A 27,796-nucleotide genomic window follows, 5' to 3' on the forward strand; every position below is an offset into this window, starting at 1 on the left:
CAGGTTATTCTAAGTTTACTTAACTGTTTGTGTGGCTTTAAACTCCCTGAATTTGCTGATGAAGTGTTTGACTGTTCTTGTATGTTCTCTGTCCTGTCCTGGGAATTACCATCCCGATAATTCTCACTGGAGGACATTCTACAGGACTGGTGGATCTGGGGTGGTGCACACTGTCTTGGTCTGTCGTATTGTTTGCATTTTTGGAATGAGACCCAGGAATGCTAATTTCTTTTGTAGATTGCGGGTCTGATGTGACCACAGCAGGCTGGGCCTGGAGGTTGGATATGGTGCCGTGGGATGAAGTCAGGTGGACACAGGGGGCTGTGCTGGCATGAAGGATGTGAGTCATGTGACCACATCTTTAGCCCTTCACTTGTTTTCTTGATGGTAGCCATTCTGAGTAGGCTGAGACAGAATCTTAATTTTACTTTACATTTCCTGATGGCTAAGGATGCTGAAGACCTTAACAAATATTTATTGGCCAGTTATGTTTCTTCTCTTGAAAACTGTCTATTGAGTTTACTGGCCCATTTTACTGATGGGATTTTTTTTTTTTAATGCTTGATCTTTGTGGTTCTTTATATATTCCAGATGTTAACCTCCTGTCTGAGGGCCAGCTGGTGCAAGATTTTTTTTCCCTGTCCTGTGTGTTGTCTGTTCACGTTGCTGATAGTGTCTTTGGTTGTGTAGAAGCTTTGTAATTTCATGTTGTCTCATTTATCAATTCCTCAGGTTGTCTTTTAAGCTGGTGGGTGTTTCCAGGGGTTCTTGCCTCTGCCTCTATGGTGAAACTTTTCCTCTAACAATTTCAGCATTTCAGGTCCTGGGAGAAGGCCCTTGATCCATTTGGAGTTGAGTTTTGTAAAGCACATCTCCCAAAGGAATCTCATCCTTTGGGATTATATCGGTGGATCTCTACCTTGGGCCATCTGGCAATGTCTGCGGATATTTGGGGTTGTTGTTACTGGAGTTTGACGGCAGCATCTAGTGAGTAGAGGTAGGAGATGGTGCAAAATATCCCATGATACACAGGACATTCAAGAATGACCAAGTACAAAATGCCAGTCCTGCTGAGCCCGAGACAGTCTGGGTTAGATTGGTGAGTTACTCCCTCCTCAATTATTCTTGTAAGTTGTTTTTCTTTTAAAAATTCCAATTTATTTTGTCAATGCAACCTCAACTCGGTGGTTTCTTTCGGGGGTGGTGCTTTGAGATTGGACCTAGAGTATCATGTGTGAGAGGCAAGCTCTACCATTGAGCTTCAGCCCCAGCTCTAAATTCAATTTATTCAAACATATATCAAAACATAAAATGGACCTACCTATGGGGTACCATAGGATACTTGATATGTGTGTAGGTAGCATAATATTTAATTCAGGGTGAGGTATCTGCCTCTAAAACCTTTACCACCATTTCATGGTGAAGACATTTAAAATCCTTCTATCTACTTTTTGTAATCCACAACACACAGTTGTACTTACAGTCACCCTACTGTGCTATAACACCTCAGAACCTCTTGTTTCTAGGTGACTGTAAATTAGAGCCTATCCATCAGCCTTGTCTCATCCCACACACTTCCTCTCTCCAGCCTGTGGTAACCCTCATTTTCCTCCAGGTTCTTTGCAGCCCTCCTGTAGGTGAATGTTGCTAAGGCATGGAGGCACTCTTGATTATGTTAGCTGACCTTTCTGGAAATAGACAGGAAGGCTGGGGAAAGTAGTTGAACAAGCCAGTTTTCTTTCTTTCTATTTATTTCGTTTTGTACAGCGAGCCCATGTCCTTCTGTCAAGCATGTGGGCATTACAAAACTGGAGGGACTCATAGATGCGAGAGGACCTTCACCAGCTCACTGGCACTATCCACAGAGTGTGTAAGACCCACAGTGAGTCTCTATGTGAACAATGCTTGCCATTTGCCACAGCTTGGAAATCCCACAGCATTACTATGTGTGATGCAACAGAACCACAATGTGCCCTATCCATGGAAGGGGCTTTCCACATGTCCCGGAGGCTTACCCTCACTGCATATTACAGAGACTCGAAACCTCCCTTACCTACAGACTCCCAATTTTGTTAGAACGTTCTTTGCATTCTCTGGGGGCAGTGTATGGGTTAAGAGAAAGGACTGCTGAAGCTTTCCTGAAAAACATGCAGAAAGACCTTGATTTCCCCCAAAACCTGGCCAGCAACAGCGTTCTCTCCTCGAGAGGCTTGAGAGATTCTCAGCAGGTAAAGCTTGTGGTCTTGCAGAGGACCTGGGCTTAGTTCCCGGCACCCAGATGCTGGCTTAAAACTGTATATAACTCTAGTTCTAAGTTATCCAATGTTCTTTTCTGACCTCTATGGACACCAGCACCCATGCTATGCCTAGACATACATGTAGGCAAAACACTTATAGACACACAAAAATAAAAGAGATATATCCAAAGGGGAAAAAAGAAAGAAAGAAAGAAAAGGAAAAAAAGGAAGTCTCCCTCTTTTGGAGTCATTTCTCCAGTGCCGTGGCCACAGTCTTCCTCAGCTTACACTCCCAGAGGGGCTGGGCTGTGACTGGGCCATTTTTGTTCTTTTGTGCTTCGCTCTAGCGTGAGTCTTGAAATCTGGTTCTGTGCCCCTTTGACAGATGGTAGGAAGAAAGAAAGACTCCTGCTTGGAGACACTAGAGATTCCCTAGGGGCATATGTGTTCCCAGCCACTGCGTCCTCATGGAAACAAAAGGAATCTCCTGGCTACAAAGACCGGAAGCCTGGAAGGACATGCTCCCCCAAAGATGAGAATGTGCAGGAGGGATGGGACAAACACCAGGAATAAGTTGTACCACGGAAACTCACGAGTCACCTGAGGGGACACACTGGGGCATTTGGACCATCAGGGAGGAGACATCAGACAGTTCTGCTCACTCAGCCCCAGGTCCACGTCTACTGAAGGGCAACAGGTTGGAAGAGAAGCTCAACACAGCTAGAGACCAGCACTAGGTGGTAGACATCCAGCTCAGAGCTGCCTTCCATGGACCAGGGCTGGGTGGGCAGGTGTGATTGCAGATCCAAGCCATGGATGGTAGACATCCAGTTCAGAGCTGCCTTCCATGGACCAGGGCTGGGTGGACAGGTGTGATTGCAGATCCAAGCCATGGATGGTAGACATCCAGCTCAGAGCAGCCTTCCATGGACCAGGGCTGGGTGGACAGGTGTGATTGCAGATCCAAGCCATGGATGGTAGACATCCAGCTCAGAGCTGCCTTCCATGGACCAGGGCTGGGTGGACAGGTGTGATTGCAGATCCAAGCCATGGATGGTAGACATCCAGCTCAGAGCTGCCTTCCATGGACCAGGGCTGGGTGGGCAGGTGTGATTGCAGATCCAAGCCATGCATTTAGCCTTCCACTCTATCCTCTTCAAGGACTCTACTCTGGGAGCAGCTGCATAGGGGCATTAATTAAGATTATCCACATGAATCTAAACTCTTTTTCTAGAAATGCTAGTCCTGATTGTTAGGCCTTTCTTTCAGACACGAATTTATCAAATTTTTAAAAACTTCATGGAAGCTTTGTTCTGTGAAATTCTTTGGATACTTTGAAACTCACTGGATAAAACAAAAAGGTGGTGTTTACAGGCTCTTAAAAAAGTGGCTGATTCCTGAGGGCTATATGTTTTTAACTCTTTTCCCGTACGAATTAAAAGATAAATCAATGCCTGTAAAGCAGCATAATGATGTATCAAATTAACATTCTATTTCACAAGCTGCTTTAAATTTAACATACTTAAAATACATTGCTTCGGCAGAAAGTTCTGTATTTTCTTTAAATATAGTTCCCATGTAGAGTTAAGTAGCTTTCATTTGCTGCAAATGTTCATTAATGCATTTATGTTTCATAATATTTAGACATCTTTATTCTGGCATTTTCTTATTCCAGTACTTTCTGTTTTCTGCATAGTTAATCTATGGAAATTGAAGTTTACATCAGCGTTCTATAGGCACAGAGATGAGCTATAGACAGACTTATCCTAAGAAGCCACCCTCTGAAGCCTCAGCCAGGAGCCATTCACGGTCATGCGACCAGGTTGACCTTCCCTTTGCTGGGCTTTTCTGTCACATCTGACTCTGTCAGTCCTTAAGGCCTTATGCATGCACCTCCAGTAAACTCTCCAAGTCGGAAGTCAGAGAATCTGCCAGTCCTGTGTAGAGACTTGGTCTGTCCTGAGGACCTTCACTCATATGTAAAAAGTTCACAGTTGGAGGTTATTAGCTCATCAGCAGCCCCCCCCCCCCCCCCCCCCCCCCCCCCCCCCCCCCGCACCACTCAACTTGGTCCTTCAGGGAAACTCGGTGATTGGACCAGAGGAAGGAGCATGGCCATCTTGTACAAGAAGGGTTTGGGTTGGGTGGGAGGCACAGGTCACTGTGCTTGACATCCACATAAATGTTAATGTACTATGAGCTCAGGTTCAAAACATAACTTTAAAAGACTTGTTTCCAAATGTGTGTCCACTAAGGAGAAAACTACAGCCTTTGCATTCTAAAGAGGGGCTTCTGCCTGTCATCCTCTATTTCTCTTCTCCCCTCTGCCTACTTCCACCACCTACCCCTGGTTCATGTTCTGTGCCCCTTCTTTGAAGACCGCCAATAGGGCCCGTTCTACAGTCACCGAGGCCACAGATAGCACACCACCACATCAGTTTGGGAATTCTTGCTTAGGTGGCCCAACTCAGTAGCCAAAGCATAAGCAATAGCAGGCAGAGCCACAGGCCAGTATCTGCTCCAAAGCTTATTTCCAAGGCCATGAGTGGCATGGGAGCTAACAGGAATAAGCAGCTACATTTTAATTTCTAACTTGCTAAGCTTTTTAACCTACAAGTACATGTGTGTGTGTGGATATATATGAATGTCTGTGTATGTGATGGTATATGCAAGTGCAAGCGCATGTGTGTAAGTGTATGTGCATGTGAGCACATGTATGTGAGTATATGTGCATGTGTGTGAATACATATGCATATATGTGTGAGTGCATGTGCACGTGTGTGAATATACGTGCATGCCAGAGATCAGCTTTGGATGCCGTTCTTCGGGAGCCATCCACTTTGATTTTGTTTGTTTGTTTATTTGTTTGAGACTGGGTTTCTCCTTTGTCCTGGAGCTCACCTTGTAGACTAGGGATTACAAATGTGTGTTGCCATGTGTGCATTTTTAAAATGTGGGTTCTGAGGACCCCAATCAAGTCCTCATGCCTGTGAGGCAACTACTTTACTGACTGAGCTATTCCTTGCCTTTTGTTCGTTTTGTGGTTGGGGTGGTTGCTGTTACTGTCTTCAGACAAGGCTTCGTGTATACGCATCTCAGGTGGGTCTCAAACTTGTGAAGTGACAGATCACGGCCTTGAACTCCTGATTCTTCAGCCTCTGCCTCTAGAGTGCTGAGAGAAAAGGCTTGTGCCACCATGCCTGGTTTCTGGCGGTGCTGGTGGTCTGAACCCAGGGCTTGGTGTACACTCTAAGTGTTCCCAGTTCATTCCCTGCTACATCACCAGCTTTATTAAGCTAACTTGAAAGTGTACTTTACCTCCAACATCAGCTGGGTGAATTCTTCATTACTGAGGAACGAAGGTTTCCAGTCTTGCTGAATGTCACAGATTTCTGTTTGCGCTGAGACTTCTAAAAAAAAAAAAAAAAAACCAAAAAAGAAAAGTATAATAAGCCTTCATATTCAAGGCACCTCGAATCTGGAATTAATAAATGAAGCACATATCTCTTCTGTGTTATTTTGTGTAAATCTTCAATTAAAGAAAGTGATGGACACATGTTAGCCTCGATTTCCAGACTCTGAGGACTGTGGATATAATGGGCTGAAAAACACTTTTGATGTTGTCACAGCCTTTAATGCAGCTACGGAGAAGAGAATATCCCATTGTGAGCACAGGTAGAGCACAGAGTACCTGCCACTGCCTTGACCTTGACTCTCTTATGTGACAAAGCTGGAGTAGCTAGGATTAGGCAGTCGGCACCCTCAAGGGAAGGAACAAAGACTGACATGGTGGGATCTTGTCCAGTGACTTGTTCATGGTCAAAGCAAAGTATAAACACTTCTGAAATCTAGGATTGTCAAAAACCAAGGGCTGGCGGGAGAGCTCACGGGTAGAGTGTGTGCTGCCCATGGGTGTGGCCCTGGGTTCTATTCCCTGTAGTGGGTAGCTGTTCCAGCTTTGACCTGGAAGTACTACCCCCACTGAGGCTTCCGGTAACTGTCACGCCTCCGAGGCCGGGCCGAGAGAGGAGTCCTTAAGACCTAAGATCCTCCGGATGTGCTGGCTCTCTTGGTTCCTGGAGGTAGACCAAGCAGAGTTCTCCAGAGAACACCGCTGGACTGCACTCCACCTCTCCCGGACCCTATAACCTATCCCTTCTCTTGTAAGTTACCCACAAAATAAACCTCCCTTTGAACTACGTGGAGTGGCCTTAATACTTCCACCAATAATTCCCAGCACTTAAAAAAAAAAGTAAAACAGTACAGTAAATAAAGCTGGATCTCTCACCCTCTCCATCATCACTGAGCAACAACTTAAGAAGACACTTGTCCCTCAGTTGTACCTCTGTGTGGTGCGGGCCTCACATGCTAGGTCGGTGCTTGATTCATAACTCCTAGACTCAGCCCGTGGAGATGCTTTCAAGATCTGAGTTTACTTAAGACCTTTTTTTGTTGTTATTAGTCTATAGTTTATGTATTCTATATGATGATTGTGAACCGATGACATTGTCCACACTTGTCAATTGAATACTCACTGGTCCACACAGGACTCTTTATATAGCCTAGCTCTTTTTTTTGCCCTTAAAATTTTGTTCTATTAGTAAATTACCTCAATATTGCCACAGACACTATAAACATGATAGCATATCTATTTGTTTTTCCTTATTTATCCTCTATCTTAAACCAACATTTTCCCCACTTATGTTAAGAAAAATGTAAGAATATACTACCACTTATACCTCAGAGAATAAAACTAACCTGTTGAACAACTTCCTGCAGAGAGCAAACTGTTCAGGCCGAGAACCTGCCCGCTGTACACGGGAGAGATTTGAAGGCTGTCTTTTTTAGCACCCTTGAACCCAGGACCACATTCATGCCAGGCACATACTGCCAATGAGTGACACCCAACACCAGCACCCGTGATTTTGGCAATCTCTCTTCCATGGAGAGGGGGTGAATGCGCTATCTAACTGTGTCTAAATGGATTCAGTAATTTCTCATGAAGAAAGAGGATGTGGAGTGCCAAGTTCCAAATGAGACTAGACCCTGACTCGTCCCACCCATCACCAGTGTCCCTACGAGAACCAAGCTCCCCTGGGAAGTTTCCCCCCTTCTAAATGCCTGAAAGAACATGCTGCTGTTGTTGTTAGACAAAATTGGGCTGTCCATCATTTGTTGCTGTCTTAGTTAGGGTTTCTGTTGCTGCAATGAAACACCGTGACCAAAAAGCAAGTTGGGGAGGGAAGGGTTTATTTGGCTTATACTTCCATATCACTGTCCATCACTGAAAGAAATCAGGACAGGTACTCAAGCAGGATAGGCACCTGGAGGCAGGAGTTGATGCAGAGGCCATGGAGGGGAGCTGCTTACTGGCTTTCTCACCATGGTTTGCTCAGCTTGCTTTCTTATAGAACCCAGGATCACCAGCCCAGGGATGGTACCACCCACCATGGACTGAATCCTCCCATCAATCACTAAGAAAATACCTACAGCCAGATCTTACGGAGGCATTTTCTTAATTGAGGTTCCCTCCTTTCAGATGACTTTAGTTTGTGGAAGTTGACATAAGACTAGCCAGCACAGTGGCCTTAAAAGTGTGCAGAAGAGCCGGGCGGTGGTGGCGCACGCCTTTAATCCCAGCACTCGGGAGGCAGAGCCAGGCGGATCTCTGTGAGTTCGAGGCCAGCCTGGGCTACCAAGTGAGTCCCAGGAAAGGCGCAAAGCTGCACAGAGAAACCCTGTCTCGAAAAACCAAAAAAAAAAAAAAAAAAAAAAAAAAAAGTGTGCAGAAGAGCTTCAAAGAGACTTTTGGTAACTGAACACAGGAAGAGATCTGGAAGAGACTATGTCCATAACAAGGCTGCCTCACAGTGCTAGGCCGAATGATACATAAAGTGAAAATGATTCTGGGAAGCAAAGAGAGGGTGCTGCACACAGTTAGGCTAGAGTTCCTCTTGGGGGTGTCAAGCTGATGCAACGGAGTGAGGGTTGAGCTCCCAGGTCTTGACACAAATCATTGCTCCAGGCTAAACCCTCAGAAAAGGCACCTTCCTCTCTTTTCTCCCCAGTTCACACACTCATCTGAAAAACTTTCCCACTCAGGAAGATCAAACTGCAGAGTGTTTGCCCAGAGAGGATCTTTCATTTATATAGCGGTCCATTCAAGTTAATTGCAAAGGGAAATTAAAGTCCTCACTCCATTGGCACTTGATGTGACTGGTACCGTAAGTTATGGGTAGAAGGTGGGATTAGCAAAGACATAAGGTCCAAGTGCTCCCTTATAGGTAGAAATCTCCCTCAGACAGGGTAGTAGTTACTCCAGAAGCTGGACATCTGCTGCACTTTCTAGATATCTTGGAATACATGTAGGCCAAAGATACACTGTACCTTGTGCAGGCATGCAGCAATTGGGAGGTGAACGCTTTATGTGGTGATATTTTATTTGTGCTGAAATGTGGTGACAGATATTTTACTTGTGCTTTAATAAATAAAGCTTGCCTGGAGATCAGAGGAAAAAGCCAGCCACAACACAGAAGTCATGCAATGTTAGCACACGCCTTTAATCTTATCACTTGGCAGGCAGGATCTCTGTGTGCTCAAGGCCACACTGGAAACAGAGCCAGGTGTGGTGGCACATGCCTTAAATTCTAACACTAGTTAAACATGGAGATCTGGAGTTCTGTACAGACAGACAGGAAGTGACAGAGCTGGGCAGGAAGAGGAAGCGATGCAGCTGAACAGAGAGAGCAAATCAGATGGCAGAACAGCAAGGCATATAGACGTGGGTAGACAGGAAGTAGCTCGCATTTGGAAGCTGCAGAGTTGGTGAGGTAAGGTGGGCTGATGGCTTTCCCTATTTCCCTGATCTCTCCCAGGCTTTCACCCATATATCTGGTTCCATATATCTGGTCTTATTTAATAAGACCGTTTAGAAATTCATCTACAGTTCTACAACTATGAGTTACAACAGAATATAAGTGGGGGGTGGCGGCGGGGATGGTGGTGACTGGCTGTCAATTGTAAGATTTCCCAGCCCTCCAAATGGTTTCCAAGGAGTTTTTCCAGCTTCCGCCATGTCTCCACCTTCACTCACAGAGGCAGACATCAGGGTTGGAAATTGATGCTGGGGCAAAATTATACTTGATTGGCTTTATATACAGGAAGATAGTAACGTGCAGGTCAGCCTGGGCTGTGGAATACTAGTTTGGGTAGGAACAGTCAAGGACAACCAATGTCCCTTGCTACTTTTAGAATGTATGGGCTTATGTCTTACAAGAGATACTTTTGATACAAAAGCTCACTACAAGAAAATGGGGTCATATTCTTATTTTGATTTGGCTTGCTGCAGAGAAGATGCATGGATATTCCAGAACCAAGATTTATCTCTTGGGAAAATAGGGATACTTGAAGTATTTCTGAAGAAGGAGCTGAATAATTATAACTATAACCTGGACTTCATCATGTTTCCTCACCATTATTCTACTTTTAACCTGCATGTGCAACATATGTGTAAATCCATGCTTCTTAACCCTGCCTGTACATTGGTATGACACGGGAGCTTTAAAAATACTGATGTCACGGGGCTAGAAAGATGGCATTATCTAATCTTCCAGAGGACCCTGGTTCAATTCCCAGCACCCATATGGTAACTCACAGATATCTGTAACTCCAATGTCAGATGATCTGATGCCCTCTTCGGGCCTCTGACGCCACCAGGCACACATGTAGTATTCTGACATATATGCTGATGAAACACTTATACACATAAAATAAAAAAAAGTTAAAAAATAATACTGTTGTCAGCCTTAGCAGTCTACTGGTAAAGGCTCTTCACTCTCCAAGTAAGAGACCTCAGTCCAGAGCTTTACCCATTTCTGTATTAACTACTTTCACAGTAGCTGATTTCAAGTCACCAACATGATGCCAACTGGCTTGCCACAAAACCAAACCAAAACCAAAACAACAACGCACCTCCTGAAAAGTTAGCAATCTCAGGGCTGGTGAGCTAGATCAGTTGATGTGCTGATTAGGTTCATATCAACTTGACACAAACAAAATCACCTGAGAGGAGGGAACCTCAGTTAAGAAAATGCCTCCATAAGATTGGATCATAGGCAGGCCTATGCGGCATTTTCATAACTAGTGACTTATGGGGGAGGATCCAGCCCATTGTGGGTGGGGCCATCCCTGGGCTGGTGGTCCTAGACTATATAAGAAATCAGGCTGAGCAAGCTATGAGGAGTAAGCCAGTGGGCAGCACCCCTCCATGGCCTCTACATCAGCTTCTGCCTCCAGGTTCCTGCTTTGTTTGAGTTCCTGTCTTGACTTCCTTTAGTAATAAACAGTGATATGAAAGTATAGGCCAAATAGACCCTTAACCTCCCCAACTTGCTTTTTGGTCATGGTATTTCATCACAGTAAGAGAAACCCTAACTAAGACAGTTGGTAGGGTTCTTACCTTGCAAGCACAAGTACCTGAGTTTTATCCTCAGAATTCACAAAAACATTTGGGCATAGGTGTGTGTGTGTGTGTGTGTGTGTGTGTGTGTGTGTGTGTGTGTGTGTGTGTGTGTGTGTGTCTGTGATCTCAGCACGGAGGCGGGAGGGCCAGGCACAGGCAGATCCTTGGGGCTTGTTGGTCAACCTTCCTAGCTTACTTGGCAAGTTCCAGACCAGTGAGGAACTCTGTCTCCAAAAAAGGTGGAAAGCACCTGAATAATGAGACTCAGGATTGTCCTCTGGTAGCTACATGATGCACCACACATGTGCATATCTGCACACATATGCACAAGTGTATACACAGACAAATTAGCACTCTTTCCTTGAACTGGCATCATCAGGCTCCAGGCACACTGCTGGGGAGCCACTCCCCCAGATTCTGGGGTATCTTATGCGTGGAGTGGGTTTTTCTCAAAGCTCCTTTCATGATTCTCATGGGCAGCCAAGGTTGAGAAGCAATGGTCTGAGTGGATACACTAATTTGCACAACCACAGTGCAACTTTGCGAGACAATTCTCCAGGAGCCCCAGGCATTACACCTTGTAGAGACCAGTAGATGGTGACTTAACTTCTCCTTTGCCATGGGACTTTGAGGAAAGCACTGTTGTGAAGTTTAGAGGCATTGAAGGGGAGGTGGCTCTCTGGAACCCTGCACTCATGCAGGAAGCAAGTCACCATTCCACTCTGGTGCCTGTGAATGTGGACTTCACGTGTACTTGGGAGACGTAAAGTGGCTGTACCGGTTTTTTTTGCCTTAAGCCACATTTTGGTGCGAATGGACCCCTATTCCTGTGTGAAATTTGCTGTGGATCTCCCCTTCTTGTGATTCCGCATAGATTCTGACGGCATGTAGGTAGTGGTGCAGGCAGGCCTTGCCTCATCCAAAGGCGAGGCTGGAGAGGCTCTCCTGGGGTTACGAAGCAGCAATGGGGCTGCCCCGGCCCCTCGGGGGTCCAGATTAGAGAATCTGGTATCTCCGCAGTGGACAGAGAACGGCATACATGTCACACTGATGAACCTGATCCCAGCTGTCCTATTTAACAGCTGTCCTGCTTCTCTGTGGCACTGACCTAGTTCGAGTAATTTGCACAAAATATCTTGGCAATCAAACCAACCTGCTATTTCACTTGGCTAAAATGTTACTTAGGAAATAGAAGCACTCTGATTAAATGTATCAGGGTGATAGCGCTTGCCATTCGGCGTGTGTGGTCTTCCCCGACTTTTAGCAAAAGTAATTAACATACGGTTTACTCTCTCTTATTGCATCTCCAAGATAAAGAAGCGCTTGTCACCGCTGCCATGCTGTCAACAGGTGACTACAATTTTCCAAGAAATAATGAAAGAATCACAGGCACAACGACACTTTCCCATGTCCCAGCACTGCTCTCTGCCATGATTCCATCTTGTCTAAGAAATGTCCAGAGGAAAGCCGTGTTAGGCGACGCTCAGAATTGTAATTATGTCCTCAGGGATTTGGACTTTCCTGATTTTATTCTGTTTGGTGTCACAGGCAAAAAAATTTCTGCTTTCCTGGCTTTGTGAGTGGTTCCCAAGTCCCAAGTTCTCTGACCTTTTAATTATTTATTTTTGGTGGTGTTGCTTTGGATACTATTTATGTGAGTGGCACAGTCAGGGCCATCAGTGTAAAGAGGTAAGAGCACCTGAGGGAGGATGATCAGAGAAAGACACGTGTTCCAGGATGGCGTCACGTGGTAACGTCAGGTGGCAGGACGGTATCTGTCAGTGACGGGGAAAGAGTATGAATGGACCTTGAGATTCCAACTGACTAAGATCCCCAAGGGCAGAAATGACTTCAAGTATGCATGGAGGTGGAGTCAGAACAGAGGTCACATTTGGGGAAAGACAAAAAGGGGCAGGTATTGGGGGAGTTTCAGGGGTTTATGACAAAGATAAACACATGGTGAGTGCCAGCTGTGCAGGCTGTGGGCTACCTGTGAGGCTGCTCTCAAGTCTTCCCTTGGGCTGATAAAGCATTTTGAGGTGTGACTATCTTCTCCTCAATTGGACATAGGATTTTTGTTTTTGTTTTTGTTTTTTGCAAGTCCAGAGCCTTTAGAGGAGAACCCATGAGTGACGAGAGTGACCTTGTGATGACAAGATGGGATGCTCTGCCTGACAAACTCATCACCTGTGGGAAGGGCAGGGTGGAACAGACATGGCAGGAAGCTCAAGCTTTACCGTTGTGTTTCTGCAAGAATCCGATAACCTTCTCCAGCACGGTCGTTTTGTCCATTTTCCGCGTGTTGCCCGGGAGCATGGAGCTGAGCTCTTTGATGAGAACATTGAACTGGTCCCGGCGCTTCTTTTCAGACTTGTTTCTAGAGGCTCTGGAAACACACAAGGCACAGGTGACTAGAACATTCCACTCCGTGAAGGTGCTGTTTGTTACACAACCGAGGTGCCTCCTCTCTCAGAGCGCGTTCTACAGAGAGCACCCGATCAAAACGTCTCTCATGGAGGTAATGTTGGCCACTGTTCAGAGCTGAGTAATGGGGCAAGAAACATGTTTTGCTAGACTTTTGGCCACAAAGAGAGACAGCATTAATAATAAGCAAGTTCTGACTCACACACAAAACCTTACATAGCTTAGCTCCTCTGCCAGGCACTGCCTCTCCAACTCCACAGAGCTGTAAGCTCCAGGGAGCAAATTGCATGCTCTTTACCTAGATCTACTCTCAGATCCCCTGATGAGACCCCAATCCTATTTTCTCTAGCCCAGAGCATCCAGCCTGATGCCAAGTCATGAGGTGTGGCTGGGTTTCCTGGTTGTACCACTCATGCATATGTCCTGGCCCTTGCCCCAAGAACCGCCATCTTGTTGGAGCGGGAAAGCTGTCTCAGCACAGTCTGTGAGCTGTGCAGATCCAGTGTGACATATGACAGACATTGCTGTCCTGTTTGCCAAGTGGTTGGTGAGTGGCAGAAAGTAGACCATTCACCGTTCAGCACGACATGGAAGAGACTCAGGCGCATATTACCAAGTCAAAGGAACCGGTGTGCTGAAGCCAGATATATGACAGTGACTCCAACTATATGACATTCTGGAAAAGGTGGAACGACCGAGGTGGTACAGCGATCGTGGCTCACCGTGGCTCACAGCGAGGGATGCATGGGCACGGCACAGAGGGTTCTGAGGGCAGCGGCGCTGCTGTGTCTGATACCACCGCGGCGGGCATATGCCACCATACTTCTGCAAACACATAGACTATGCAGTACCAAGAGGGAACCCAACATAAACTGTGGGAGATCATGACATGCCAAGGAGTCAGCTGGAACAGGTATACTTACCACTCCACGGGAGGGCATGCATGGCAAGGAAATCTGTCTGTATGCAGACAGGGACTATATGGGAAATCTCTATACCCCCCCCCCCCCCACTCAATTCTTTTCTGTGATCCTTGCTCTACAAGATGAAGTCCACTTTTCAAAGGATGCTCTACACTGGGTGTCTACAGAAGAGATAAAAGCAAGACTGCTCAGGTTGAGGACCTCTGAGGAACCCCAGGCTTTGAAGGAATTAGAAGAGGGGATCCTAACAAGAGGAATAAGGAACACATGATAGAGGGATCCCCTCCCCAAAAGCTCAGGAAGCAGCACTATGACGGAGCCTTGAGCCTCAGTGACACACCAGAGCTCCTTCCTTCATCAACAATCCACTTAGGGCTGATGGCTCGGCAGTTCGGAGCACGGGCTTTTCTGCCAGAGGATCCAGTTTTGAGTCCCAGCACCTACACGGCAACTCACAACCAGCTGTAACTCCAGTTCCAGGAAATCTGATACCCTCTTCTGGCCTCCGTGGGCACCAGACACAAAAGTGGTGCACAGACATATGTGCACACAAAACAGCCATGCGCATCAAAAATGAATAAACAAATAAAAACCAGTTAACTTATTCTGAGGTGATCCACAGCTGGGAAAGCTGCCCACCCCTCCCGAGAATACCCAAGACGAACTTTTTGCAGAGAGTCGGCTCACTGATGGGAACAGAAACCACTGCACATGGTCGGCCTGTGGTCCAGGTACCCTAGGACCTAGGGGTCACAGTTCCCAGGGGAGTTAATCCCCTTATCAGGAGGCTGTTGGTCAAAGTGTGGTCAGGACTGAAGATTCCGGTGGACAGTGGTTCACCTCTCTTGGGACAGGTATTAACATCTACAGGTATCAGTACCATTTTCTCTAACAGCTCCCCAAATACCCTTTCCCGGATGCCACCATAGAAGTAGCCACCGTGTTTCCCTCCAACATCCACATCATTTCCAAAACACATTTACAGTCTAGCTCCCCTGATTCTCTCTCAGGCGGGGCTGGTTCCTGACCACATCTTAGCAACTCCCCAAAGCTCATCCCAGGTGCGCGATCTCTAGGCTTTTCTAAGGGTCCTTTGTTCCTCTGATGTCTCCCTCCTTCTTGCCTGTCCTTGGGTTTGGGATTAAGGGATTCCTGCACAGGGCTCATTTCCGACCAGGCCACTGTCTTCTTGTCACAGAGCAGTGACAGGTGTGGTGAGATGTGCAGGCTCTTCATTGCTACCTCAGGGTAAAAGGCCCCGTTGTTCAAATGCACGAGACAGAAGAAAGGGGCCCTTTCTCTTGCTGAGTGGCTGGCTATGTATTATAAATCATTTTTAGCCTAGATTTTAAAGAGTGACATGCAACCTCCTCAGCCAAAAAAAGCTCTGCTCTTGTCCTAGTTCGCCTGTTATAAATTATTTGTGAGCTGATAACACCCAGCTCGTTATTGCTCGGTTCTCGTCTTCAATGGGTGTAATGACGATGAACATGGCCTGGCAGAGAAGCCGGTGGAGGCTCTTCTCGTTAGTGACAGGAACACAGGCTTGTTTCCATTGGCCTCCGCCTGGGATGCACCGTGGCGCACCCTGGAAATCGGTCAATGTCAGCTGGGTCTGCAGCTCTGAGGCAAGAGGAAGCCAAGGGCCTGGGATGACCTTGTTTCCAGTAATGAGCTCTGCTTCTGCTAAGGATCCGGAACAACAGGTTGGATGACACTGGGACACTTGGCCTCTGGGATTTTGAAAGGCATTATTGGCATGCCATGAACTGCATCCATTTAAAGCGTGCAGTTCGATGAATTTTTGTAATCATTGACTGCCACTAACACAAGAGAGACAACTGCTGCATCTTAGGGGATTTCCCCCCCCCCCGGCCTCTTCATTTTGTTTCCCCCCAAATGCAGCCACTCAGGTTTGCATTTTCCTAAATTTCACATAAATGGAATCCTAAGAGTCTTGGACCTTCATTTAACAGAGCTTTTGAGACTTCTCCACATTGTTGCACAGACTGATAGTTCTACCTTCTGCTCACTAGTATTTTGTTGTGCTATGCCATGCTTGGGGTGTCTCCAGTTTGAGGGTATGATGAATTGGGAGTGTAGATGTGACTCCAGCCTGGTTATGTGAGTTTGATCCCCAGGACCCATACGGTGGAGTGAAAGAGCTGACTCCCACAAGTTGTCCTCTGACCTCCATGCATGTGCATACTTACACACATACAGTATCAAAATAAGTAACAACAATAATAATAAAATAACACCTGGCCAGGCATAGGACTGTGCACCTATAATCCCAGTACTCAGGAGACTGAAGTTAGACGACCATGAGTTTCAGGCTGGCCTGGGTTTCATAGAAAGAAGCTGTCTCAAAACATCAAACAAAACAAAATAACCCTAAACAAACAAACAAACAAACAAAAACAGGGCTGGAGAGATGGTTTACTGGGTAAAGAACTTGCTATACAAGTGTGAGAACCGGGGTTGGATCCCCAGCACCCACATAAAGCCTGGAAGGCATGACAGCTTCTCTGTAATCCCAGACTCAGGAGATGGAGATAGGGGATCCTTGGAGCAAGCTGGCTAGCTGGGGTAGCCATTGGCAAACTCTGTGTTCAAGTGAGAGATCCTGCCTCAATACATAGGGTGAAGAGTAATCCAAGAAGGCACCTAATATCAACTTCTGGCCTCCACAAGGATGCACAAACATGCATACACACATACATGTGCCCTAACTCCCCCTCCCAATACAACAGAAACAACAACAACCTCTAAATAATGTGGTCTGAATATCCATATTCATGTGTTGAAGCAGCTTCAGGGATTCATTCTCTCGGGCAAACACAGAGGCACAAAAGCTGTTGAGTCATTTGACAAATATGTGCCGAACTGAGACAACACAGTATTGTCACATGAAGTTGGCTATGGCTGTTCTTCATTTCTGTCAGGAACAAATGAGATTCCCACTTGCCCCCATCTTTGCCAACACTTGAGATTGTCAATTTTTACCACTGAAGTGTGATTTTATTGTGGTTTGGATTTGCCTTTTTCTGATAACTGGTGACATTGAGTATCTTTTTGAATGCTTTATGGCCATTCATATGTCATCTTTAGGAAGAATTATTCAATTATGCCTTTATGAGCAATTGTGTTGTCTTACAGGGTGGGAAGACAGAGATAGAGACAGAGAGATAGAGACAGCAGATTGGAGGGTATAGGATATGTCTCTGTGTTAACACATACCCTCAGGAACCTCAGCCTTTGGTTTCTGAATGCTGGTTCCAGGCTGACCTTTTGTGAAATGTCCATCATCTTGAGGAGTTTGAATCTGGTTATGTGGGTCTCATTTCTCGGGTTCTTACGACTTAAGAGATACTATGTAGTTCTTTACATACAGTTGCATGCCACATGATGTTTCCATTAACAACAGATCACACACACGGCAGCAGGTCCATAAGAGTTCAACAGAGCAGGAAAGTTGTAGTTGCCTGTTGATCTCACAACATCACAGTTGAATGCGTTGCTCATGTGATCATGACAACATTGGTGTAAACAAACCTACTGTGCACTCAGGCACCTAAAAGTACAGCACCAACAACCACGTGAGGAACTCATATTGATGAAAACAACCACTGGTGATGTCACTGGTTCGTGTATTCACTGCATTTTAAATTATCATAAAGGCAAATACACCTACTTCTGAAAACATGTTGCTAGGGAGCAGTGCACGTGTTACACTGGTAGCAACAACTTCGCACGTCTGTTTGTCAAGTGTCTTGGTACCATCATTTTCTCTTGTGCTTGGTTCAACCTCATGGTGTTTTGTTTAGAGTAGCCCTAAGAGCAGTAGGATATAGCATATACATACATACACACATATATGTACACACATACACATATACACACACGCACCAACAGCCTAGGTGTTCTGAAGGACACGTCATCTGAGTTTTTAATGGTATAGTCTATGATGCCTGCAGAGATGAAAAATCACCATATGACTCATTTCTCAGAGCCTCTTTCTGTCGGTAAGTGGCGTATGGCCATACTGAGTTTTTCATCCTTACAATGACCCTATTAGGTAGGTATCATTCTTTTTTCATTTTTCAGGTGAAGAAGCCAAAGCACCGAGACTGTGTGACTTGTCACCATCACACAGTGGGCCAGTGGCAATGCAGGCTGGACTAGACATCTGCATTCGAAGCACATTCCTGCCTCTTTCTGCAGCTCCCCTAAACCACATGGCATCATCCGCTAAGAACTGCATACCCCCTATTCCAGGAGCCCAGAGTTGAGAGGGACTAATGCCGATGGCTTGAGTTTCAACCATAGCACTGGAACGAAGCACATACCCTACAGAACACAGCATTTCAGACAGTCTGTGTTCCCCTGTGAGACTGGATATTATAGAAAACTAGGAGCAGAGCGTGACTCCAGCCCCTTTCCACTGCTGTGGTCACCTGTGGTCACCAGCGGTCAACCGTATTGCGTGGTCAACCGTATTGCTCTTCAACTAGTATTTCCATGTTCTTTTAAAAACAGTTAGGATAGCCTTCCTCTGCCCTGGAAGTCAGTTATGCTATGACTCTTGGATGTGGAAATGTAGGTACAAATAGCAAGGGTCTCTTCCCAGTCAGAGACCTGAACGTGGACATTCAGAACTGCAGTTTCCTGCTTTGTCAATGAGCCAGGTGACGTTTCTTTCACCCTGAGCTCCCAAGCTGACACTTAATAGCAACAATCTTGGTATAATAGTATGGAGAGGTGTTGGCCCCCTTAGGAGGTGGGGACTAACGGGAGATTATTAGGTCATCACCCTGGGAAACGGTTAAGGTTAATGCCTGATGGGAGTGGATTAGCTACCACATGGGTAGGTTGTTATGAAGCAAGTTTGTTTTCTTCATTTACTCCTGTTCCTCACGTCACCTCATGCAGACTCAGTCACCCACCATGAACTCCTCACCAGAATCTTGCTCGCAGACTTCTGGAAATGTAAGCCAAAGGAACCATTTTTCTTAAAGACTCTAGTTGTCAGGCATTTTGTTATAACAGGGCAAAATGCACCGAGACTCGCCCTGGTGTGTCTTCTTAGGATTCTAACATGAGAGAAAAAAGGCTTCCCCAGACTCACAATTAGAAACAGGAAATAATATCATTCCATCATGTAATGAGGAAGAGGCAAAAAGATAAACAAGTCTTGACACGTGACTCCAAGGAGGATTTATCCTTTGGCTTTTGAGCTTGGAGCAGGGATATGTTTGGGTAGTGTTGGCAGTGTGGTACAGTTTGGGAAAGCAGCCAAATGAATACCTGAGTCTACCCAGCTTGGGCGGTATAGGAACAGGTTTAAAATGAGATTCAATGTACATTAGGAAGGATTTCACCCTCTTCACCAAGAAGGAAAACACTATGACCAGCCTCTTTTCATCTCAGCTCCTTCATGAGGAAATCGGTGTTGATGAAGTCAGTCCCACCTGGAATGTTTGGACACAGGAACCCATCGGAAGAATTTGCCACTCAGGTAAGCAAAGTTCATCTTTAAATATTCTGTCTTCTACAGAGGAGAAGTGATGACCCAGTTCACGAGGCTTCCTGAGAATAACAGTGATTAGCCTTGGATCCCACAGCCAGAGAATCTAGATGTTCCAGGGCCACCAGTGATGTGGCAGTAATACAGGGCTGGCTGATAGGAGGAAAAGATTCCTGTTACAGAGCACCATTGATTATCTTTAATCTCAAGCTTATGGATGTTACAGAATATAACCTCCAATCTAAAAAGTATCCAGATGGCCAAGACCTTTACAGAGGGCACAAAGCCAGACTGGAACTCCAGTGCTTATCCTGCAGGTCTGATATTGACCCCTAGACAATAAATTCACCCATGAGTGTAAGGCAAAGACCAAGGGGCCCTCCTTGACTAGCCTCCTTTGTCCATGCTAGGCCATCTCAAAACCACGACATATAGGAATGGGAGGAAGCAGTGTAAATACTGTCACAGGTGGCTAAAGAAAAGACCCAGGAGGCAGCGAGAAAAAGCTCAAGCATTTGAAGTTTGTATGTGTGGGGACCTCACGGAGGACTCCAGGGTGATGCTGTGGCAGGTTTAGAATATAACTATTACCCTGTGCAGAAAAGCCGACATCAAGAAAAGGATCAACGATGCTAAGTGGTGAACCCTCAAAGAACCCAAGGAACTGTTTTGTTTTGGAGGACGATGTCGAATACCCAGACCTAGATGGAGCGTTTATCTTCTACAACTGTAGCGGCTTCGTCAAGATGTACAAGAAAGACAACCCATAGCTGGAGGGGAGCATGGCACATGGCTGAGTTGTTTAGGTCTCTGATGTGCACCATCTGGTCCCACAGCACACACACAATAAGCAGGTTTTTGCTGATGCCAAGAAGAATTGGGCACCTGCTTCAGGCAATGGGGGAACACCTGGCACATTATGGGAAGGATATCGCCATCACCCAGAATGGAATCATCAGGTTCTGGGATGAGTTTGGCTACCTCTCTGCTACATGGAACAGCCTCCATCTGGTGAGCCGCATTTCTAATGCCAGAGGGCTATGGAAACCCTGACCACTACTATTCAACTGTGATTTGTGTCTGAAGGGGATGACCCTATCCCTTCCAGCTGAGTTCGGTAGGAAAGTTTGCTCTGGTACCTGGGTTTGCTCAAGGAACCATGATCTTGAGCAGGACTAGTGTGAGGCTTCTGAACAGAAACGGAAGACCCCCTGGGGACGTTAAAAAGGACCCAAAGACAAGGAAAGAAGCAGAAACAGCTGGTGGAGAAAATTCACCAGCAGCAAGAGATGCTGAAGGCCATACTCACGCACTCCCAAGCTGATGTGAAGAAATTGCCTTTTGAAATGACCATCAGACCTTCCATCGAAGAATCTGTGTGGAGACCTCAACATCCTACCAACTCCTTTACTGGCGGTGACCAAGAACGTTCGGAGAGGATTTCATCCTACACATGCTCCCACGACAACCAACCAATTCTGAAAGGCTCCTGTCACCAGTAGTGCCCCAAAAACTTTCTGCTCTGGTACCCCAACTAGAGGCCAGTACCTTCAGGCTGTGCCAGCCACCTGAGGTACCCACCCTAAGGCTTGAAAATTCTTCTGTCAAGACTGAACTCTGGCCTACCCCTTTAGTGTAGACTATCACTGTCTTTACTCTTCAATTTCAAGAGCCTTCAGGCTAGCTCTCAGATAGTTAGGGGAAGAGGACCCAGGAGACTCAAGAGGGCTCAGAAGGATAAAGGGTGCATGTGGAGGGGTGTGTGAACAGGGAGTGATGCATAGACCATGTCACAGTCATGGAGGTGGCAGGAATATTGGTACTGTGGCAGGTAAAGTCTAATGATATGCCCACAACCACTGGGTGGAGCAAGTCAGTGATGACTTTTGGTTGGTAAAGCTGCCTCCAGAGTACCAGAGGACTAGCAGGTAAAAAGAGGGTGAAGGAAGAAGAGTCCATGGTGGTCCAGCCTTGTTGGAGCCTTCTGCCTCCAGAGCCCTCTGCCTCCAACCGTCTCCACATGAGTCTGATACCACTGCTACAAGCACCATTAACATCATGGGCCAGCTTCTCTAGGGTTGCCTAAAGCAGTATTAGGGTATTCCTGCCTCCAAGTTTCCCCATCTCCAAGGTGTTGAGTGAACTCAGAATTCACTATGAATTCAGAATATCTTTTCCTTTGAAGAATACTTCAAGTCATAGGAGACAGGGCTGCAGGATCTGCTCTTTCTACCAGAGCTGTGCCAAATTGCTGGCCAAGGCCTTTGAGATGAGCCCTGTACACATTCCAGCTAAATCTCAGTGACATGAGCTGAGGACCAGCATCCTCACTCCCACAAAAGGGCAGGAGGAATCTGGATCCATCTTGGGCTTACTCCTCACCAGAGAGCTTAGGTGGTTTAGCAGGCTGGCCTCATCCCAGCCAGCCCAAACTTGACTCTGTCTCTTGTTCCGCTATTTTCATATGTATCACCAGCTTTGAGAATCCTCCAAGCTGTAAAACGAGATCCAGCCATTTTGGCAGAACATTTGGATGAGTCTGAGACAAGGTGTTGATGGAGTATGTGACTAGAAACTGGTGAGAAGACCAGGAAAAGGCAGGAAGAATGCAACTGGGGTGGTGGTGAGCAGACACAGGAAGGGCTACAGAGAGTCCTCTACAAAGACCACACCAGCGTTACTCTGCAGTACTACTGTTATCTATCTGTTATTCTCCAGTGTCAGCCCTAACACCTGTCTTGGGGGCTGCAGGCTTCAGGGGTTTCTAGATGAAGGTGTCTCTGTCCAGTTTCATTTGCCTATGTAAGTATCTTAGTCACTGTTCCACTGCTGTGAAGAGATATCATGATCACAGCAACTCTTATAAAAGGAAGCATTTAACTGGGGCTTCTTTACAGTTTCAGAGGCTTGGTCCATTATCATCATGGTGGGGAGCATGGTGGCTAGTATGGCGATGGAGCAGGAGCTGAGAGATGCATCCTGATCTACTGGCCAAAAAGAGAGAGAGAGACACACTGGGCCAGGTGTGGGCTACTTAAACCTCAAAGCCCACCACCAGTGACCTACATCCTCCAACAATGCCACACCTCCTAATCCTATCAAAGAGTTCTACACCTTGGTGACTAAGCATTCAAATATATGAGCCGTTGGGGGCTATTTTTATTCAAACCAGCACAGTAAGGCAATACTGGTGATAGACTTCTTTTAAAATTGTAATCTTGCAAGTAACATAGTAAGAGATTTTTGGGGCAGAGCTCCATATATTTTGCAACATGTTTAGCATGAAGAGTTTGACCCAAAACTCCCTCATCTGCCCTACCCCCTATAACCTGACAGGCCCTGTTGTCCTCTCCACCACTACGTTGATGGTCCTCAACTTCTGGCCTGGTATGACTTTCCCTTTACAATGGTGTGAAGGTGATACACACTCACCAGAAAGTGGACTTTGAGGTTTGGATTTCAACATTTTCCTAGCTAGTGACATGTGGCAAGATCCTATGTTATGATATGGCTGTGAGCCACAGTTCTGTGAGCCACAAGGGGAAGCAACTGATGCCCTACAGCATCCTTTGTGGCCAAGCTGAGATGTTCTATGGGTCCGGTATGCCGCCGGCATCTTGACTTTCAGGATTTCCAGCTTACCAGATTTACAGAACATAACCCCATTGTAAGCTGAAGAACATCTGTACTCTTAGATAACAAATACTGGCAGGCAGCATGCTACTTTATGTTCAGCAGGAAGGAGATTATGGCTGGTATTGGAAACCTAGCCAACTACATATGACTAGTGATGTCATAAATCTTACAGGAGAACCTACTAATGACACCTTCTTAAACCAATGTAATTTCTAACTGTATTCTAAATATCTATTCTTATATCTACAGATAAGTGTGGCTCCCATCCCTCTCATCAACACAGCTGCTCTTTATGCCAGATAGAGAGCATTACAGAAAAATACAACTGATCAAAATGTAGGGAGAAACTGACCATGGGGTGTGCAACCCAAATTGAACCATGTACAACACAACCCCTACACTTAGGCTCAGGGAACAATGCAGAAGTGTGAGGGGGTGTTATAAGGGTTTTAAGAGTCAGAGCACCAGGAAGTCTGCTGTGAGACTGTGCCTTCTAGCTATGACAGGGAAGCTACACCCATAAAACTCAACAACACAGCTTCCTAAACAAGACCTGAGCAATGAGAATACCAGTTAGCGTGCCAATGTAGCTGGGGGGGAATATCATGTGGTCCCACCGCTAGATGAAGAGCCACAGGTATGTGACAGCTTCTGAGAGAGGAAGAATTAGTCTTTATCAGGAGTTAGCTCCCTTATTAGTTACCCAATGCCAGGTAGTCATCCCTGAAATCATATAATACAGGAAACAGGAAACAGACCCAGCAGATTGTATTTGTATTTGTGTGTTTATTGCGTGTGTGTGTGTGTGTGTGTGTGTGTGTGTGTGTGTGTGTGTGTAATAATAATAATTGTTAAAGAAAATGAGGCTATGGATTTGAGAGGGAGGACGGAGGGGGGACATAGGAGGGGTTGGAGGATGGAGATGAAGGGGAGGTATATATAATTATGTTTTAATCAAAAGTTAAAATATTAATTTTTAAAAATTTATATGTATATCTGTGTGTGTACCTTCAGAAGCCAGAAGAGGGAGTCAGATCCTCTGGGGCTAGAATTACAGGCAGTTGTGAGCTGCCTGATGTGGGTGCTGGGAACAGAACTTGGGTCCTTGGGAGAGCAGCAAGCAGGCATGATCACTGAGTGATTTCTGTTTTTTGGCCTTGGCTTCTTCTGCCTGGCAGAATGCCTTTCAGAGTCATCTGAGTTGTGTCCATGTCTTGATCCTTCTTGCTGCCAAGTACTTTTCTGCTGTGTGAATGAACAACACAGCTGGCTTTTCTCCCCACAGAAGGATAGCCATGTGGCTTCCAATCTGAGTCACTATGGATTATACAGTGGACACAAACACTGGTTTCTAATTTTTCAGTGACAATTTCTGTGCTCTGAAGTGAACAATACAGGAGAGTTGGACCTCATAGAAGGTGCATATATTCACCTTAATAAGCAACTGTCAACCCCTTCTCCAGAGTGGCCATTTTTCCTTCCCACAAGCAATGTACAAATGAGCCAATGGTTCTCTGTCCTCCAGGATTTAGTATTGTTGGTTCTTACATCCCAACTCTCCTAAGAAATGCACAGTGGTGCTTTATTGGGGTCTAGATTTGCATTTCCATATTGCATAACGGTGTGGCACACTCGTGTGTGTGTGTATGTGTGTGTGTGTGTGTGTGTGTGTGTGTGTACATGCATGTGGATGCCAGAGCAGGATGGACTGTATTTTCTATTTTTCTCTGCCTTATCACCTTGAGACAACTGAGCCTGAAATCCACTGTTTTGGCTAGGCTCACTGGCCAGGGAGTTCTGCACCCAATCTTACTTCTCTGCTCCGGTGCTTAGGTTACAGGCACTCAGAGCCATGCTCAGTGTTTACGTGGGTGCCGAGGATCCTAACTCAGGTCTAAATGCTTACAGAGCTAAGCACGCTTACCTAAATGAACCCTTTCTTCAGCCCTTCATGTACTTTTCTTCCATTTGTGTATTCTCTGGCGAAGCACTGTTCGTCTTTTTACCTTCTCATTACAAAGTGGGGTGTGTGTGTGTGTGTGTGTGTGTGTGTGTGTGTGTGTGTGTGTGTGTACTGCCCCCTACACACACACACACACACACACACACACACACACACACACACACACACACACACTCACACATACCAAGGGGGCAGTGTTGTGTGTTTTGTTTTGTTTGGAGACACAAGATCTTGTTATGTAGTCTAGGTTGGTCTCACACTCATAACCCTCCTCTCTCAGCTTCTGAGAGCTGAGATTACAGGGAGGTGCCCACCCAGTGCCTCACCCATGATTTCTTTCTTTTTTTGAGACAGGGTTTCTCTATGTAGTCCTGGCTGTCCTGGAACTCACTATGAAGACCAGGCTGGCCTTGAACTCACAGAGATCTGACTGCCTCTGCCTCTTAAGTGTTGAGATTAAAGGGGTGCACCACCACGCCGGACTCCATTGCTTTCTTGAGGAATGTTCTTTCTGCATTCACAAGGGACATGGTTTAGTTTATTTTTTTCATTTGTTCAATGCTGCCCTCATAAAACACGCTGGAATGTATTTTCCCCTCTTTTACTTTCCACACAGGACTACATAAAGAGGGAGGTATTTCTTCCTTCAATATTTGGCAGAATTCAGAATTCATCAATTAAACCATCTGGATCTGGGCTTTTATAGTTCCCATTTGTAAATTCAAATCCATGTATCAGAGAACTCTTCAGGCTGTGTTAGCCTGCGAGAGTTTGGTTGCTTGTGGTTATTAAAGAACGAGTCCATCCCATCTGAGTTCTTGAATTTACGTGGACACAGTTGGTCGCAGAACTTCCTTATGACTCTTTGAATGTCAAAGAGCTGTGTAGCAGTGTGTCTTCTCTCCTCGTTGTTCCTGGCAATTCCTGTCTCTTTTGAGGAGTCAGTCTCAACCAGGGTTGTCAGTTTGCTTGATTCAAGAATCTGAACAAACACTTTGCTCAGCCTTGGTGTAGGGAGGAGGGGACTGGACCTGCCTCAACTGAATCTACCAGGCTGGGCTGACTCCCCAGGGGAGACCTTGCCTTGGAGGAGGTGGGAATGGGGGGTGGATTGGAGGGGGAAGGCGGGGTGGTGGTGAGAGGAGGGAGGACAGGCGAATCTGTGGCTGATATGTAAAATTAAATTGATTATAAAATAAAAAAAGAATCAGCTCTTTGCTTAGTCAACTTTTCTCCGTTTGTTGTTTGTTTATTTGTTTTGTTTTACTTTCAAGTTTTTTGACTTGTGCTACTCTTCTTTTTGAAGACAAGGACTCACTATGTATCCCTGGAAGGCCTGGAACTCACTATGTGACCAGGTCGACCTTGAACTAACAGAGATCTGCCTGCCTTTCCCTTCCCAGTGCCGGGATTAAAAGCATGGGCCACCATGGCTGGCCGTGTTTAGTCTATGAATTTATTGTGTTCTTCAATTTCTCTTCTCACCTCTTTATCTCCCCTTTATTCCCCACTCCCACGGTTGGTGTGTACAGACCGGAAGGTCCAGCTCAGTGTGGGTGGGACAACCCCTGTGATGGTGGTCCCAGGTTCTATAAGAAACAGGCTGAGCAAGCCATGAAATCAACATCCGTCTTCCTTAATTGCTTTCCACCTTAGTTTTTGAGACAAAGCCTCTCAGTAAGCTTGGAACTCATCAATTCAGACAGGCTGACTGGCCATCGAGATCCAGGGAGCCACCTGTTTGGGCCCCTGACCTCCAGTGATGGAGTTATAGGTACCCGGCTTTTACATAGGTGCTAGCTAGGGTCAGGGTTCTGAACGCAGGTCCCCATGTTTCTACAGCAGGCTCTTTACTAATTGAGTCATTTCCCCAACCCTTGCTTCTACTTTTTTCTTTAAAAAATAGTGTGTGTGTGTGTGTGTGTGTGTGTGTGTGTGTGTGTGTGTGTGTGTACCCATGTGTGTGCAGTACCTGAGGAGGTCAGAAAAGGTCTCTCAGAATTAGAGTTACAAGCAGTTGTGAGTCCCCTGATATGGGAACTGAACTTAGGTCCTTTGCGACAGCAGCATCTTAACTGTTGAGCCGCCATCTTTCCAGCCCCTGTTTTCTTACGGTGGGAGTGGAGTAGTGGTGTAAGACATTTTCTTTTTCTAATGTGAGCATCTCCTGCTGCAGGGTTCTCTCTAGGCCCCACACTGCACCTGAAATGCATTTTCTCATTTCATCCAGCTAGTATATTCTCTAATATTCCTTGAGACATCCCTTTTGATCTGTGTGTTGCTTAGAAGTTTGTTATTTAATTTCTAAGCTCCAGAGATTTTTCTCTTTTCCTAAAATTTTTCTGTTTCTAATTTAATTTTGGTTCATTTGGATTTCTCTACATTTGTTTTATGAAGCAACATTTGGTCTATCTTGGTACATGTTCAATAGGTACTTGAAAATCGGATCCTGATATTGCTGTGTGGAGTGTTCTATAAATGTCAATCAGATTCTGTTGGCTGCTGGTGCGTTTTAGCTCTTTGACATCTTTGCCGCATTGCGGCTCACTGGTGTATTACTGAGAAAGGCATAGTGAAGACTCCTCTGGGTTCTTCAGGTTGGGCTGCACAGACTTGGAAGTGCTT

The 27,796-nt window shown here is 45.9% G+C and overlaps 1 protein-coding gene across 5 annotated transcripts in view; it reads right to left on the reverse strand.

Annotated features, from left to right (window-relative positions):
* Window positions 1–27,796, reverse strand: part of Npas2 (neuronal PAS domain protein 2) — a 182,948-nt gene that overhangs the window by 70,814 nt on the left and 84,338 nt on the right. For all 5 annotated transcript variants that reach the window (XM_052745085.1, XM_052745083.1, XM_052745084.1 and 2 more), the window contains exons 3-4: window positions 12,936–13,084; window positions 5,556–5,647 (exon numbers count right to left, since the gene is read on the reverse strand). In XM_052745085.1, the coding sequence (XP_052601045.1) occupies window positions 5,556–5,647; window positions 12,936–13,084 (241 nt within the window). The remainder of the gene's footprint in view (window positions 1–5,555; window positions 5,648–12,935; window positions 13,085–27,796) is intronic.

Source organism: Peromyscus californicus, unplaced genomic scaffold, assembly GCF_007827085.1.
Source record: "Peromyscus californicus insignis strain IS unplaced genomic scaffold, ASM782708v3 Scaffold_19__1_contigs__length_69161282, whole genome shotgun sequence".
In the NCBI taxonomy this organism is placed as follows: Eukaryota; Metazoa; Chordata; class Mammalia; order Rodentia; family Cricetidae; genus Peromyscus; species Peromyscus californicus.